The sequence below is a fragment of the Mustelus asterias genome, chromosome 28 (genome assembly GCF_964213995.1).
Source record: "Mustelus asterias chromosome 28, sMusAst1.hap1.1, whole genome shotgun sequence".
NCBI lineage: Eukaryota > Metazoa > Chordata > Chondrichthyes > Carcharhiniformes > Triakidae > Mustelus > Mustelus asterias.
The window spans coordinates 16,226,591-16,245,125 of NC_135828.1; the positions used below are offsets into that span (position 1 = coordinate 16,226,591).

Below are 18,535 nucleotides of genomic sequence, written 5' to 3' on the forward strand. Positions count from 1 at the left end.
ATTGTGAGAGGAGGAAAGAACTGTGCGCAGGTCAGGTGACGAGGATTGTTTTTAGTTTCATTTTGGCTGCAGTGTTGGAGGCAGTCTTAGAAGCAAGCTGGAAAAGAAGTCTCTTTCTCTCTCTGTTTTACTTTGAAAATTTTACCAGTTAGCTGAAAGAAAAGCTTGTTGCTATGCTACAGTAAAGAACCTGTGCTTTGATGTTTTGGGGAGTTGATACGACTACAAACTGCTCTGAGTTTTCAAGATCATTTGAAAGCAACATTCAACTGTGTGAACTGGATTCCAGTATCATGTGAGCTTTAGCCTGTGCAGTGATAAATCTGTGAAATTGATTTTTTTGTTGTCTATGGGTTTTGGTTATAATTGGAACATATTAGAGATATTCATTAAGATTTATACATTATAGTGGTTGTTTTGTTTCTTGCTTGTACTTGATAAAAGTTCTTGCTAATTTTCTTACTATACATGTTAACTATACTCTTAAATAAACTTTGTTTGGTAAAAGCTCCCTGGTGGATCTTTTGAATCATACTTGTGTATGGAGTCAGGAGAGATAGGCGAGGTGATGAATGAATACTTTTCTTCAGTGTTCACCAAGGAGAGGGGCCATGTTTTTGAGGAAGAGAAGGTGTTACAGGCTAATAGGCTGGAGGAAATAGATGTTCGGAGGGAGGATGTACTGGCAGTTTTGAATAAACTGAAGGTCGATAAGTCCCCTGGGCCTGATGAGATATATCCTAGGATTCTTTGGGAGGCAAGGGATGAGATTGCAGAGCCTTTGGCTTTGATCTTTGGGTCCTCGCTGTCCACGGGGATGGTGCCAGAGGACTGGAGAATGGCGAATGTTGTTCCTCTGTTTAAGAAAGGGAATAGAAATGACCCTGGTAATTATAGACCGGTTAGTCTTACTTCGGTGGTTGGCAAATTGATGGAAAAGGTCCTTAGGGATGGGATTTACGACCATTTAGAAAGATGCAGATTAATCTGGGATAGTCTGCATGGATTCGTGAAGGGCAAGTCGTGCCTCACAAATTTGATAGAATTTTTTGAGGAGGTAACTAAGTGTGTTGATGAAGGTAGGGCAGTTGATGTCATATACATGGATTTTAGTAAGGCGTTTGATAAGGTCCCCCATGGTCGGCTTATGATGAAAGTAAGAAGGTGTGGGATAGAGGGAAAGTTGGCCGATTGGATAGGTAACTGGCTGTCTGATCGAAGACGGAGGGTGGTGGTGGCTGGAAAATTTACAGACTGGAGACAGGTTGCTAGCGGAGTGCCACAGGGATCAGTGCTTGGTCCTCTGCTCTTTGTGATTTTTATTAATGACTTAGAGGAGGGGGCTGAAGGGTGGATCAGTAAATTTGCTGATGACACCAAGATTGGTGGAGTAGTGGATGAGGTGGAGGGCTGTTGTAAGCTGCAAAGAGACATAGATAGGATGCAAAGCTGGGCTGAAAAATGGCAAATGGAGTTTAACCCTGATAAATGTGAGGTGATTCATTTTGGTAGGACTAATTTAAATGTGGATTACAGGGTCAAAGGTAGGGTTCTGAAGACTGTGGAGGAACAGAGAGATCTTGGGGTCCATATCCACAGATCTCTAAAGGTTGCCACTCAAGTGGATAGAGCTGTGAAGAAGGCCTATAGTGTGTTAGCTTTTATTAACAGGGGTTGGAGTTTAAGAGCCGTGGGGTTATGCTGCAACTGTACAGGACCTTGGTGAGACCACATTTGGAATATTGCGTGCAGTTCTGGTCACCTCACTATAAGAAGGATGTGGAAGCACTGGAAAGAGTGCAGAGGAGATTTACCAGGATGCTGCCTGGTTTGGAGGGTAGGTCTTATGAGGAAAGGTTGAGGGAGCTAGGGCTGTTCTCTCTGGAGCAGAGGAGGCTGAGGGGAGACTTAATAGAGGTTTATAAAATGATGAAGGGGATAGATAGAGTGAACGTTCAAAGATTATTTCCTCGGGTAGATGGAGCTATTACAAGGGGGCATAACTATAGGGTTCATGGTGGGAGATATAGGAAGGATATCAGAGGTAGGTTCTTTACGCAGAGAGTGGTTGGGGTGTGGAATGGACTGCCTGCAGTGATAGTGGAGTCAGACACTTTAGGAACATTTAAGCGGTTATTGGATAGGCACATGGAGCACACCAGTATGATAGGGAGTGGGATAGCTTGATCTTGGTTTCAGATAAAGCTCGGCACAACATCGTGGGCCGAAGGGCCTGTTCTGTGCTGTACTGTTCTATGTTCTATGTTCTATACCTGAAGTGGAACATTTCATGCTTATCCTAGCCAAATTCAAAATGCAAAACTTATGATTCAGGCTGGCTTCATAAAACACTTTGGAGCTTCTGACCTGAACCATAACAATAGCATCAGGTCCCTCCACATAGCATTAAGATGTAGTTGCGTACAATGAATACTATGAAGGCTATGGATCATGTCAAAGACTGTTTGCATCTGAGAATCTCCTATCCAGGCCAATATGCTATATTTATGACATTTCCATCTATCTGGCAATGTGGGGAATTATCCAGTTTCTTTCTATACGTAAGGACAAATCTAATGCTGCCAATTGCCAATCTATATTAACTTCTCCCCTCCAGATCACATCATTGTTTGACACAGGCAAGGACACAATGGGTCCGATTTTACCATTTTGATTCTAAGTACTGAATCTGGGAGTGATCCAGATCCAACTTGTAAACCTGTTCTCAGGCACCCCCACACACACACTGCCTGAAAAAATAGCAGCGAATCTGAATCACGCTGTGGGCGGGGCTTATCGCGCTCGAAACACTGCTGCTCCAATCAGAGCCTTCAACTACGCATGCGCAGTAAAGAAAAATGAAAAACGCTCCCCTGCCACATCTCTGTGGCCCCCACAGACATCGCCCCATCTCCACAACATAACTGTCCCCCTTATCCACCCAACCCCCTGCTAGCCAGACCGATTGCGACCCCCTGCCCCACTTCCCCCCCACCAATCGCACACAGAGTGGCAGCGGACCCCCCCTCCCCCCCACCAGAAAACGATCTGGCCCGCCTCCCTCCTTCCCCCCCCCCCCCCCCCACCAGAGAATGATCTGGGCCACCTCCCTGCTCCCCCCCCGCCAACCAGAGAATGATCTGGCCCGCCTCCCTCCTCCCCCCCCCCCCCCCCCCACCAGAGATCCACCTGACCCACCTCCCTCCTCCTCTCCCCTCCCCTCCTCCACCAGAGAACGTAATTTTAATCTGCAACAACAAATATTCCAGGATGTGGGAATATTTTCTTTCCATCTTTGCTAGTTCAAAACTATGAAATTCCCATGGAAAAGCCCTCACATCTATTCATGGGGGGCACACCACCACCCTCTAGGGAAGACTAAGGAGAGTATTAAATGCAGCCTCACCACATGACAAAGGCAAAAACAACTGTGACGAATAAATAGAAACAAGATGTTGATGTGTTTACAATGAATTGGAACCACAGGACAATTGATGGTTGGTTATAACACATTGCAATTTATTAATCCTTTTAGAGATAAATACATAATGTGAGTAAACATGTGTTGCAAACCAGCTAGAAACACTAAGGAAAAATGATTGTGGGCGTCTTCATAAATGCTGGCCGTCCATTAGACATGCGATAAACCTTCAAGTTTTCGTGACTCTCAGTGTAAGGTCTATCTGTGGACATTCCTGATGTGTTGACGGGATAACCAATTCCCTCTTGGATGGCAGAGTGGAGTTTCCTCACATCCCCAATCCGGTCAACATTAACTTGAAACAAATATGGCCGCCCACAAACCTGGACTGCTCTATTGGGTCAGCCTTGGCTCAGTTGCTCTTTATTCTGAGTCATCGGGTTCTCGGGTTTACATCCCAGTCCAGGACTTAAACGCAACAAACTAGGCAGGTGCGTTGTTTGGATAGAACATTAAACTAAGACCTTTCTCAGGTAATAAAATTCCATTGTGAGGACGAAGAAAGGAGTTCCTCCCGGTGTTCTGGAACATTCTTATTCCTCAATTAACAGTACACATGGTCATTACCACTTTGCTGTTTGTGTGAGCTTGCTGTGCGCAAATTGGCAGCTGAATTTCCAACATTTCAACAGTGACTACAGTTCAAAAGTGCTTCATTGATTGTAAAGTGCCTCAGGATGTGCGGTGGTCGTTAAAGGCACCAGAGAAGTGCAAGTCTTTATTAAATCCTCAAACACTTATAAATAAGTATCACTGTCTTAAACACATTACATCAAACCACAAATCTCTGAACTATTTATTCCACTGCATCAGTGCTCAGGAATTTTGATTGAACCATTGTTACTGACCCAAAAGATAAATACAAACAGTAAGCTTGGGTGCCGATAAAGCTACATCAATCTAATAAACAACAGCACATCAGTTCACAGATACCCACAAAGGTGCTGAACTGAATTGAAAGTTCATTCAATCTCTGTTTATTTTTGGTGTGTAGAATTCCTTTCGATCGCGTCACTTTGCAAATGAAGCCTTGGTGAGGTAATCACGCCTTTAGCGTTCAGGGTCCTGTCACCTTTTCCGTTCTCTCATGAGGTCTTTGTCAAGCTCTCGGAGTTGACTGAGGAAGCCATTGTTGGGTGAAACATTTCGATGGGCGCTCACTGTTTTAATCGCCTGAACAAGAGTCATCTTTTCACAGATCATTAGAAACGCAAGGACCAGGGTCGCTGCTCGACTGATTCCCATAGCGCAGTGAACAAACACTTTACCTGCAAAACAGAATAAATCCCCATATCAGCACACAACGCTGGGTGTAGGAGTGACTGATTTTCTAAATTAGATGACCTATGATATGAGGTGGTTACTCCACTAACTTGTTCATATTATCCTATAATAGCTCTTTATTCATAGAACCATAAAATCCTACAGTGCAGAAGGAGGCCATTCGGCCCATCGAGACTGCACCGACCACAATCCCACCCAGGCCCTATCCCTATAACCCCATGCATTTACCCTAGCTAGTCCCCCCCGACATTAAGGGCCAATTTAGCACAGCCAATCCACCTAACCCGCACATCTTTGGACAGTGGGAGGGAAGTGGAGCACCCGGAGGAAACCCACGCAGACACGGGGAGAACATGCAGACTCCACACAGACAGTGACCCAAGCTGGGAATCGAACCCGGGTCCCTGGCACTGTGAGGCAGCAGTGCTAACCACTGTGCTACCATACTGCCCGACATCTCTCTTGAAATGATTTTTAAATTGTTAACTCGACGAAGGGAATCTAAGTGCTACAATGGGTTAGCTATGCTGTCCTTTCATTCCTGTGATCTGAGATTGCACCCAGCCCAGACTAAGCTGCGGCTGTTCCAATTTCCCCACTGGCTGCAGGTGTCCCAAGTGATGTTAGTTTGTATTGTCTCAATCCAGTTGCAAATTGCCATTGGCCTAATTCTAGGTGGCATTTGGCAGTGAGTTGGGTGCCTTACAAAGGTCACCAGAATGGCTGGCTTGAAGAATGGTTCAATAATGGGTACTTTTAACTTGTGTGTGTTTGCTTTTTACATCAATAATTACCAAAACAGAACGAATGCTGGTTCCAACACACATTTCCAAACAGCTACTGTCAACGCCAGCTCCTGTGAATGATATTCATGTTGTTGCCTATGTATGTGGGGTGACACGGTGGCACAGTGGTTAGCACTGCTGCCTCACAGCGCCTGGGACCCAGGTTCGATTCCCGGCTTGGGTCACTGTCTGTGTGGAGTCTGCACGTTCTCCCCGTGTCTGCGTGGGGTTCCTGCGGGTGCTCCGGTTTCCTCCCACACTCCAAAGATGTGCGGGTTAGGTGGATTGGCCATGCTAAATTGCCCCTTAGTGTCAGGGGAACTAGCTAGGGTAAATGTGTGGGGTTACGGGAACAGGCCCTGGGTGGGATTGCGGTCAGTGCAATGTCGATGGGCCAAATGGCCTCCTTCTGTACTGTAGGGATTCTATGATTCTATGTGTAGGAGAACGAGTGAGAGGGCAGGATAATATTACCCAAATTGTCAGAAACCATTCCTGGTCTTTCCCCCTTGGCTCACTATCTGTGTATTTTCCTATTTCTGTGAAGCAGCTTGATATATGTTTCTATGTGAAAGGCGCTATATAAATGCAGGTGAGTGATGTGAGGTGTCCTTCTCCAAGGAAGGTCAAAATCTTATAATTTCTTAGGCGTCTTTAGGGGGCTAAAGGGTATCAAGGGATAAGGGGGAAGGGGGGGATCAGGATATTGAATTTGATGATCAGCCATGATCAAAATGAATGATGGAGCAGGTTGGAAGGGCCAAATGGCCTCCTCCTGCTTCTAGTTTCTCTGTTTCTACCCTTCTAGTCTTACGTGTTCTCCTTCATAAGATGCCATCTTGTCGAGCAATCATTTTGTATAGTGTAAATTAATATTTAGTGTTAGACAATGTGCTGATCTTTAATCCTATCCTTTCTGCTAGAAACGGACTACAGCTAGATCATATTATCATTTTTTTCACTCATTCTGCATTTTATAATCCTTCAAGCCCTCAAGGACAATTTTACAAATTGCCAATTATCAATGTGGACAGGAACACCAGGCTTATAGGGCCCTGATACCACCATAGCAACCAACAGTTCAGATAAAAACTGCTTCTATCTCTATCACCTCCCTTCATATGAGTTCAACAATTAAAGTCTGGCTTTCTCAGAGTGGCCTTTTCATAGATTAGGCCCCATGGACTATCGTACCTTCCAGTGCCTCATACAAAGAGTTAAACTAGCACAGGCAGCAAATTGTGCCAGATGGAATTCCACTTTGTTCCTTTTTTATCCATTCGTGGGACATGGGCGTCGCTGGCTGGCGAACATTTATTGCCCGTCCCTAGTTGGCCTTGAAGGGCAGTTGAGAGTCAACCACATTGCTGTGGTTCTGGAGTCACATGTAGGCCAGACCAGGCAAGGACGGCAGATTTCCACTGCTGCCTCACAGGTACCCGAGTTTGATTCACGGCTTGGGCCACTGTCTGTGTGGAGTCTACACGTCCTCCCCGTCCCTGCGTGGGTTTCCTGTGGGTGCTCCGGTTTCCTCCCACACTCCGAAAAATGTGCTGGTTAGGTGCATTGGCCACGCTAAATTCTCCCTCAGTGTCCCCGAACAGGCACCGGAGTGCGGCGACTAGGGGATTTTCACAGTCACTTCATTGCAGTGTGAATGTAAGTTTACTTGTGACAATAATAAACAGACTTAATAGACTTAGACTTAGTGAACCAGATGGGTTTTTCTGACAATTGACAATGGTTTCCTGGTCATCTGTGGATTAATATCAGAAGAAGGACCATTTCTGCAGAGGATCCTGGAGTATTCCCTCACTAGTTATTCCACCACAAATATAAATGGGATAAAACAGGCACATCAGGAAGCAGCCAAGTGGGAAGATTGACTTCCGACCTTAGTTTGAAATTGCGTTAAACATCTACTTACCACCGACTGCGTTTAGTCCAGCTCTGATGAATTTAGCAGCTGGGTAAAAGAAGGGACTAAGATTAAAATTTGGGTCATCGAAAGCTTCCACTCCATAGTAATGTATTCCCATGTCCTTGTAATATGAGGCTCCAGTGTTAACATTGAATCTTCCATCAGCAGCATTGAGAATGTGGGTAATCCTCAATCTCTTTAAAGTGGCTTTATCTCGAGCTGTCCACCTGGAGAACATTAAACCATTGTGTTAATCTCATTGAGAACATTCAGAGCTAAAAATGCATCTTGTTTGGTTCTGATGATTGGCCATTTCACTGCCCAGACCATGGGCTTGATTTTCACCGAGTCGGGGATCTTTTAGAAATGGTGGGTGAGTCCCAATTCCTGGATTTCCAAACCTCATTCCCGGGGGTTTTGAATTCTTACAATGTGGGCTGGTTCTGGTCAAAATTCTGTACCCTGCTCTCCTGACCTGGCAGGGCAGGCATGCCCTAGTCCTCCGCAATGTTCATGGAGTCGGGTTTTCAAAGAGATGTGGGTCATGGCACCTCGGGGGGGGGATCTTATCTTGTGTAAATAACCATTGTGAAATTGACAGCATAGACCAGAGAGTCAGAGCTATCAATCAAGCAATGTGTTCCCTGGGGCTCAGCTGTTTCAACAGGTTAACAGATTGCTGGACTTTCAGCCAATCCTCATCATGTATTCTTGGCTGAGGGTCCAGGCATCCATTACACTACTAAAACACCTGAGCCCCAGAGAAAACATTTACTCAAGGGTAAGAAGTTTCAAGTGCTTATAGTTTCTGCTATTGATACGTTAATGACTACTGATGATTGATACTTTTATTGGGCTGTCGCAATTTTCAAGAAAGTGGAAATTTATCAGTGAATGGCTCTTTTTAAAGCTTTTTTTTACACATTCTACTGTAATTATTTAGTTCATTGTTATACATGGTGTATAATGGATGAATGGGCATGGAAGGGCCATAGCTTGGCATGGAAGGCATGAGGGGCCATTGGAAGTGGTTGAGGGCCATAAGGTGGCATGGATGGGGCATGAAGAGTGTGAGGGTGTGCAATTGCCCAAGAACCTTTCTGTTTTTCTTCTACAGAACCGAGGCAGACCTTTTAAACAGCCCACCCTCGGCACTCAGCTGCCTTGTGGCTGCCTTTAAACATTTTCCATGATCGGCCAACTGGACTGCAGCCGCCGCCGCGTCCCCTCACAACGAAAACCCCGTGCTTGAGGGCACTTTCTCCCATGGAGTGTGGGAAGGTTGGGAATTTCCCTGACTCCTGATAGAAACATAGAAACATAGAAAAACTACAGCACAATACAGGCCCTTCAGCCCACAAAGTTGTGCCGAACATGTCCCTACCTTAGCGATTACTAGGCTTACCTATAACCCTCTATCTTACTAAGTTCCATGTACTTATCTAAAAGTCTCTTAAAAGACCCTATCGAATCCGCCTCCACCACCGTTGCTGGCAGCCCATTCCACGCACCCACCACCCTCTGAGTGAAAAACTTACCCCTGACATCTCCTCTGTACCTACTCCCCAGCACCTTAAACCCGTGTCCTCTTGTGGCAACCATTTCAGCCCTCGGAAAAAGCCTCTGACTATCCACTCGATCAATACCTCTCAACATCTTATACACCTCTATCAGGTCACCCCTCATGCTTCGTCTCTCCAAGGAGAAAAGGCCGAGCTCACTCAACCTATCCTCATAAGGCATGCTCCCCAACCCAGGCAACATCCTTGTAAATCTCCTCTGCACCCTTTCTATGGCTTCCACATCCTTCCTGTAATGAGGCGACCAGAACTGAGCACAGTACTCCAAGTGTGGTCTGACCAGGGTCTTATATAGCTGCAACATTATCTCACGACTCCTAAACTCAATTCCTCGATTGATGAAGGCCAGTACACCATACGCCTTCTTAACCACAGCCTCAACCTACACAGCTGCTTTGAGCGTCCTATGAAATACTTGGATGAAATGTCCAGGCCCGCATTGCCAGAATGGGCCATCTCGCAGGTATCGATTTTATGTTTCAGTGCAGTTCGCCAGCTGGGTCTGTAGCATAATCATCTGACTTCGATGGTGGTCTTCAGGTAAATCCTTGGGGTTAAGTTTGTGGGGGTGGGTGTAGGGGGAGGGAGGAGGAGGTCTCAACAGCTTTTCTGCTCCATATTAAGTTCAATGGGAAAAAAATGAACTTGCCTTGTCTTCCATTGGATAGGCTGCCATGGAGCTTGTAAAGCTAATCTACTTTCTCACCAATTCCTAAACAGGTGCCAGGCTCTCATTATCATAAGCAAGGGGCTAACACCCATCAAAGGCATTCCTGAATACTGCCTGAGCTAAGATGTATCTCAAGCAGAATAGTTTGGGTAGAACATGGAATTAGCTTTGTGCACCTGAAACTAAATAAACAAATGAAGTTATAGGTATGTACAATATAAAGAAACCTTAAAAAGAACAGTGAAACTAGCCATAATAATTTAGTGAACATCTCTACTGATGTTAAAAACCGGGCAGGTGGGTCATTAAAATTAAGCAGCTGGGTCATTAAAATTAAGCAGGTTCTTCACCGCCCAGGTTCTGTTCAGTTCCAATTTAAATAGTTGTGCAGGCGAATGAGATAGTCACCTAAAGCTGGCGAGAGCCTAAGAATGTTAAGCAGCATTAACCTGGCTTGTCGTAAGGTAAAATAGATTTGAAACTCATTTTTTTTGGTGCTTAGGGGGGCATCAATGACCTTTCGGGTCCTACCCCTGACCCATGGTCCCTCACCGCCATTCTGTCCTCCCAATCACCCCCCCACCCCCCTCCTCGCTTACCGGAAGCGGTCGAGGGGGCTTAGCCACCCGCTTGCCCCCTATTGGCACTGTCATGTAAATGAAACCTGGTGGTTAAAATTGTGAGACTGCCAATCACTGGAATCTTCTCCCATTGGAAACTAGCTCCTTTCTAAAATACTCTCCCCCCCCCTACTTTTCACATGACTAAGGCAGATAACTGAGCAATATTTTAGTAAGCTGGGGTCTTACGCATCTCCCAGGTGTAGGTTTGGCCAAACTTGATCCACATGTCCACACGCGGCTCTGGTCCACAGGAGATGGTTGAGCTCTGGGATACTCGGAGGCTCATAATCCTCACCTCTCATCTTTAAACTAGAACTTGACAAAAAATCCTTCTTCAATGCAGCCATTCTGAAATGCAAGATTTATTAATATTATTATTATTCCTTTAGAAGTTGTATTCTCTGTTTCTGCAGATTATTCAAAAGGTAAAGAATAAAGGCCCAGGAAGGTAAATGGAAATGAGTGTTGGATCAGTTTGAGAGCCGCTGCTTTTTCTCTTCTTGTAATTCAGCTGTAAATTTGCAATGCAAACTCTCTACCTGAGATACGGGCAGCACGGTAGCACAGTGGGGGGGGGGGGGCACAGTAGCACAGTGGGGAAGACACTGTAGGACAATAGGGGCAGCACAGTAGGACAGTGGGGGCGGCACGGTGGCACAGTCGTTAGCACTGCTGCTTCGCAGCGCCATGGACCTGGGTTCGATTCCTGGCTTGGCTCATTGTCTGTGTGGAGTTTGCACATTCTCCCCACATCGGTGTGGGTTTCCTCCGGGTGCTCCGGTTTCCTCCCACATTCTGAAAGATGTGGGTGAATTGACCCGAACAGGCACCGGAGTGTGGCGACTAGGGGAATTTCACAATAGCTTCATTGCAGTGTTAATGGAAGCCTTACTTATGACTAACAAATACTGAAGCTGCTTCCTGTTTTACCATTGATAAATACCCTTGATAGTTTGTTAAGCTGTTACGCGCTTTCTCTAACAAAAAGTATTTGGGGTTTTGTTTTGAATATTTACTGTTTGATCTTTTGGATTTTCGCTCTGTGTAAACAGAGTCTGACTGTGGGGTTGGATTTTATGTTTCTCGGTGGAGTGAGGGGGGTAACAGAATCTGAGGGTCCCGTTTGCTCCGGTCCACTCTGTCTGACTGTCTAATCAAATGTCGGATGGCCAGTTAGTGGCCATCTAGGGGAAATTAATATCTTTGGATTAATTGTGGCATTGGTTACCCGAGCCTTGGGTGTAATGTGTCATTACTGAATGCAGGGTCACAGTTCACCCTGAGGCACAATATTATTCTGACCTAACAAAAAGGCTGAAAGTTAATTGTTGGCAACTTTTCCATTTGTGCTTCATTTTCTTCCTGACCTTATCCACAAGGGACACCATGGCAGAGTCTGATGACTAAATCTATTCCAAAATGATGTTAGTGTAACTGGGTACTCTTTGTCTCTCACTCTCGATTTATTTGCGAACAGACTTATACAACATTTTGTAGTTTTCTAGGTTTGCAAGGACTCACAGCCTGGCTTTGGCCAATTCTCTGACCCTGTCAGATTTGACTCTGAAAGGAGAAATGGTTAGTCACAGGACAGGAATTAGCCATTCAGCCCCTCGAGCTGGCTCTGCCATTTTCTCTTAGGCCGGGGCTGAATAACACTTTCACTCTATTTCCATGTCTTTGTTCCACAGCTTTTAACACCTTACCTACCATGAATGGATCCGAAATAGCCTCGGGCTAGTCTTGAACTCGTGGCACCTTGTTCTTGCTTCCCAACCAGGGGAATTAGTTTTGCTGTAACTAGCCCTGGAATGTTCTCACTACACAGAGGGTTCTCCCTTCACTGACACACAGTTCATGAGCCTTGAACCAAAGCTGCAAAACAAATGTAGTTTGTAGTATGTTTTGATGTATCTTTGTGTCTCATTAGGATAGAGGAGGGTCCAAATTCTGAAAGAGTATTTGATTCCTGTGTGTCTTGTGGAAATATCTCATTTGATTCAAAGCTGCTGCCTCTATTTTTTTACTTCTCTCATTTTCCCTCCTTTATCAGTCACTCACACCCACAGATGGGAGACAAAGACAGTCAAGGGTAAAGGGTACTCCATCATGTCTCCCATTGCTCCCCTGCCATTGGGTAGCGGCAATAGTAATTAAAACAGGATGAGATAGAATCCATCTGTCTTACCCATTCACTGCTGAGAAGATCAATGAGAACATTAACCTGTGTCCTTATGTCTAGACCCTCTGCCTCAAAGCTCTGCCAGTAATGAATGTAATGAACTATTACTATCAGCTTTTATATAAAAAATGTTAATTATTGTGTGAATCATTGCTTGCTGTTGATTGTTACCCTGTGAGTGTCTTTGTTGGAAATTGCAGTTTAATTGCTGAAGTTACTCTAGATACAGATATTAATTCTCTTGATCAGAACATCTAGATTTTCAGAAAAGGGCAAAGCCATAGAAGTGTTTGAATGATAGATTTGCGCTGTGTTTTACAAGGGTGCAACATAACCCAGAGTTCAGAGAAGCACCCTCCATCTCCACCACCGTGTGAAGCCTTTCATTTCTCAAACCACTCCTCCTTCTGGGCATTCTGTCACAGCCCAGAGCTCACTCTAGGCTGGTAGACTAATGCAATACTGAGGGACTGCTGCACAGAACTCACTCTAGGCTGGTAGACTAATGCAATACTGAGGGACTGCTGCACAGTTAGGGATAGCGTCTTTGAGATGAAATATTAAACTGATTTGGCCTCTCAGGAGGACCAGGACATTTTTCCTGGTGTTCTGATATTCATCCCCTGAACTAACACCTAGAACAGAACAAGTTCCGAAGAAGAGTCTTATTGGACTCGCAACATTGGCCGGAATTCTCCGACCTTGCCCGTAGTTGGGATTCTCCGACCTTGCCCGTGGCTGGGATTCTCCGACCTTAGCCGCGGCTGGGATTCTCCGACCTTGCCCGCGGCTGGGATTCCCCGACCTTGCCCGCGGCTGGGATTCCCCGACCTTGCCCGCGGCTGGGATTCCCCGACCTTGCCCGCGGCTGGGATTCCCCGACCTTGCCCGCGGCTGGGATTCTCCGACCTCGCCGGTGGCTGGGATTCTCCGACCTTGCCCGTGGCCGGGATTGTCCGACCTTACCCGTGGCTGGGATTCCCCGACCTTGCCCGCGGCTGGGATTCCCCGGCCTTGCCCGTAGCTGGGATTCTCCGACCTTGCCCGCGGCTGGGATTCTCCGACCTTGCCCATGGCCGGGATTATCCGACCTCGCTGGTGTCTGGGATTCTCCGACCTTGCCCGCGGCTGGGATTCTCCGACCTCGCCCGCGGCCGGGATTATCTGACCTCGCCTATGGCCGGGATTCTCCGACCTCGCCGGTGGCTGGGATTCTCCGGTCCCGCTGTAGTGAATGGAGCTTTGGCTGAGCACCAAATTCTCCGTTCTCACTGGCATCAGTGGCGGGACGAACGGGATCATACAATTCTGCCCATTAACTCTGTTTCTCTCTCCACTGACGCTGCCAGACCTGCTGAGTTTTTCCATCATTTTGAGTTTTTTGTTTCAGAACTCCAGCATCTGCAGCATTTGGCTTTTATTAACATTGAACAAATGATCTGGTCACTTACGTCTCTGTCCATTCAGAGAGCTTGCTGTGTACAAATTGACAGCATTGGCCATGTATTGGCTGTAAAGTGCTTTGGGACTTCGCGAATGATTTAGAACATAAGAACATAAGAACATAAGAAATAGGAGCAGGAGTAGGCCATCTAGCCCCTCGAGCCTGCCCCGCCATTCAATAAGATCATGGCTGATCTGACGTGGATCAGTACCACTTACCCGCCTGATCCCCATAACCCTTAATTCCCTTACCGCTCAGGAATCCATCCATCCGCGCTTTAAACATATTCAGCGAGGTAGCCTCCACCACCTCAGTGGGCAGAGAATTCCAGAGATTCACCACCCTCTGGGAGAAGAAGTTCCTCCTCAACTCTGTCTTAAACCGACCCCCCTTTATTTTGAGGCTGTGTCCTCTAGTTTTAACTTCCTTACTAAGTGGAAAGAATCTCTCCGCCTCCACCCTATCCAGCCCCCGCATTATCTTATAAGTCTCCATAAGATCCCCCCTCATCCTTCTAAACTCCAACGAGTACAAACCCAATCTCCTCAGCCTCTCCTCATAATCCAAACCCCTCATCTCCGGTATCAACCTGGTGAACCTTCTCTGCACTCCCTCCAATGCCAATATATCCTTCCTCATATAAGGGGACCAATACTGCACACAGTATTCCAGCTGCGGCCTCACCAATGCCCTGTACAGGTGCATCAAGACATCCCTGCTTTTATATTCTATCCCCCTCGCAATATAGGCCAACATCCCATTTGCCTTCTTGATCACCTGTTGTACCTGCAGACTGGGCTTTTGCGTCTCATGCACAAGGACCCCCAGGTCCCTTTGCACGGTAGCATGTTTTAATTTGTTTCCATTGAGATAGTAATCCCATTTGTTATTATTTCCTCCAAAGTGTATAACCTCGCATTTATCAACGTTATACTCCATTTGCCATATCCTCGCCCACTCACTCAGCCTGTCCAAATCTCTCTGCAGATCTTCTCCGTCCTCCACACGATTCACTTTTCCACTTATCTTTGTGTCGTCTGCAAACTTCGTTACCCTACACTCCGTCCCCTCCTCCAGATCATCTATATAAATGGTAAACAGTTGCGGCCCGAGTACCGATCCCTGCGGCACGCCACTAGTTACCTTCCTCCAACCGGAAAAACACCCATTTATTCCGACTCTTTGCTTCCTGTCGGATAGCCAGTCCCCAATCCACTTTAACACACTACCCCCAACTCCGTGTGCCCTAATCTTCTTCAGCAGCCTTTTATGGGGCACCTTATCAAACGCCTTTTGGAAATTTATAATATATAAATGCAAGTCTTCTCTCTGAAAGTCAGCAACAGCATCTTTTTAAAGTTTATTTATTAGTGTCACAAGTAGGCTTACATTAACACTGCAATGAAGTTGCTGTGAAAATCCCCTAGTCGCCACACTCCGGCGCCTGTTCGGGTACACTGAGGGAGAACTTAGCACGGCCAATGCACCCTAACCAGCACGTCTTTCGGGCTGTGTGAGGAAACCGGAGCACCCGGAGGAAACCCATGCAGACACAAGGGGAATGTGCAGACTCTGTACAGATAGTGACCCAAGCCGGGATTTGAACCCAGTTCCCTGGTGCTGTGAGGCAGCGGTGCTAACCACTGTGCTACCGTGCCGCCCATTGTATCAAATTATAGGCATTCTCGTAGCTAAGACTGGCCCCTTTCTGGGTCTGTGCTGTATTTGGTCATCTCAGTTAGAGCTGTGGTCATGGCCTACAACTGGCTTCTATTTATTGCGTGTGCAACATTAGGAGCCAGACAAAGACACACTAGGTGTAATTGTAGCCAATTGTAGAATTCACCCCCTGACTTCAATCCCCACGCGCATAAAAATAAACCCGCTTTAGGAAACCAATGTTGATTTCTCCCGGACTTTCCACTGAAAAAGATTTAAACAACGTTTAAAAATAGTCAAAGAATAACTTGTGGAAACCATACCAGCTATTTATTTACTTTTGATTTAAATTTATTAGATTGAATGTTTTGCTTACATTAGTCATTTTCATTTTACCGAGCAATGTATTAAGAACATAGAACATTACAATGCAGTACAGGCCCTTCAGCCCTCGATGTTGCGCCGACCAGTGAAACCAATCTAAAGCCCATCTAACCTACACTATTCCAATATCATCCATATGTTTATCCAATGACCATTTAAATGCCCTTAATGTTGGCGAGTCCACTACTGCTGCAGGCAGGGCATTCCACGCCCTTACCACTCTCTGAGTGAAGAACCTACCTCTGACATCTGTCCTATATCTATCACCCCTCAATTTAAAGCTATGTCCCCTAGTGCTAGCTATCACCATCCGAGGAAAAAGGCTCTCACTGTCCTCTGATCATCTTGTATGCCTCTATTAAGTCACCTCTTGACCTTCTTCTCTCTAACGAAAACAACCTCAAGTCCCTCAGCCTTTCCTCATAAGACCTTCCCACCATACCAGGCAACATCCTAGTAAATCTCCTCTGCATCCTTTCCAATGCTTCCACATCCTTCTTATAATGCGGTGACCAGAACTGTACGCAATACTCCAAGTGCGGCCGCACCAGAGTTTTGTACAGCTGCAACATGACCTCCTGGCTCCGAAACTCAATCCCTCTACCAATAAAAGATAACACACCGTACGCCTTCTTAACAACCCTATCAACCTGGGTGCCAACTTTCACGGATCTATGCACATGGACACCGAGATCTCTCTGTCCAGGCACACTACCAAGTATCTTACCATTAGCCCAGTACTCTGTAATCCTGTTACTCCTTCCAAAGTGAATCACCTCACACTTTTCCGCATTGAACTCCATTTGCCACCTCTCAGCCCAGCACTGCAGCTTATCTATGTCCCTCTGTAACCTGAAACAACCTTCCGCACTGTCCACAACTCCACCGACCTTAGTGTCATCCGCAAATTTACTAACCCATCCTTCTACGCCCTCATCCAGGTCATTTATAAAAATGACAAACAGCAGGGGCCCCAAAACAGATCCTTGCGGTACACCACTAGTAACTGAACTCCAGGATGAACATTTCCCATCAACCACCACCCTCTGCCTTCTTACAGCTAGCCAATTCCTGATCGAAACCGTTAAATCACCCTCAATCCCATACCTCTGTATCTTCTGCAATAGCTTACCATGGGGAACCTTATCAAACTCTTTACTGAAATCCATATACACCACATCAACTGCTTTACCCTCATCCACCTCTTTGGTCACCTTCTCAAAGAACTCAATAAGGTTTGTGAGGCACGACCTACCCTTCACAAAACTGTGCTGACTATCCCTAATCAAATTATTCCTTTCTAGATGATTATAAATCCTATCTCTTATAATCCTTTCCAAAATTTTGCCCACAACAGAAGTAAGGCTCACTGGTCTATAATTACCAGGGTTGTCTCTACTTCCCTTCTTGAACAAGGGGACAACATTTGCTATCCTCCAGTCTTCTGGCACTGTTCCTGTAGACAATGACGACTGAAAGATCAAAGCCAAAGGCTCTGCAATCTCCTCCCTAGCCTCCCAGAGAATCCTAGGATAAATCCCATCTGGCCCAGGGGACTTATCTATTTTCACACTTTCCAGAATTGCTAACACCTCCTCCTTATTAACCTCAATCCCGTCTAGTCCAATAACCTGTATCTCAGTATTCTCCTCGACAACATTGTCTTTTTCCTGCGTGAATACTGACGAAAAATATTCATTTAGCGCCTCTCCTATCTCTTCAGGTTCCACGCACAACTTCCCACTACTGTCCTTGACTGGCCCTAATCTTACCCTAGTCATTCTTTTATTCCTGACATTAAGGGTAATTAAATAACTGCCTAAAGTCACTGAGACATGGGAGTAATTTTATTCTCTGACAAGGGAGATAGCTATGAGTGTTTCTATTTGGTTGTATCTGAGGACATTAACTTCTACGTTACTTCTTCATTGATCAGGTGTTGACAGAGATATCAGGACATTCAGGCAGATGTGAATTTGCATTCTAATGTCTTGAGACAATCCATCAGAGCACTGAATCATGGGCCACTCAGCCTTTACTAACCTGCTTTATTCATTCGCTTTTGTGGGACACACTGGGGACATGTTCTCAGCCACCATTTTACAACGATGACTGCTTAACTCATTGGCTGCTAAAAAGTTTGAGACAGGGTAACAAAGATCAGCCTGGTCATGGTGAGGAAAATCAACCACATTTAGCTCTCCGGCTGCTGAACGTCATACATTTGTTCCACTAATCGCAACTACCCGCGTCTAAAGTGTAGAATCCTCTCTGTCACCAGACATGTAAGAATTGAGCCGATATAATCTCTATCCCCTATTAAGAGAGAAGTCATTTGTGAACTTACCCTCTTTAGTTCTTTATGTAGGGCTGTGAATGCACTTTTGCAGACTCCTCTTCCTTACTCCGTTCCCCGGTTAAGAAGCGAGACAGTGTGCATTCCCTCCCCTATCGGTTTACTGGGTGAAACATGTGATACCGTGTCTGTGAGCGATGTCCTCTTCCAACCTACACAAAGCATC

General features: G+C 45.8%; 1 protein-coding gene across 1 annotated transcript; it reads right to left on the minus strand.

Annotated features, from left to right (window-relative positions):
- Positions 1-3,495: 3,495 nt before the first annotated feature.
- On the minus strand, positions 3,496-18,521 carry LOC144480273 (dual specificity protein phosphatase 13B-like). Its single transcript, XM_078199608.1, has 4 exons — positions 18,361-18,521; positions 10,531-10,692; positions 7,478-7,698; positions 3,496-4,749 (listed from the first exon to the last, which is right to left on the minus strand). The coding sequence occupies exons 2-4, from the start codon at positions 10,689-10,691 to the stop codon at positions 4,550-4,552; spliced, it is 582 nt and encodes a 193-aa protein (XP_078055734.1). The 5' UTR covers position 10,692; positions 18,361-18,521; the 3' UTR covers positions 3,496-4,549.
- Between the last annotated feature and the right edge of the window lie 14 nt (positions 18,522-18,535).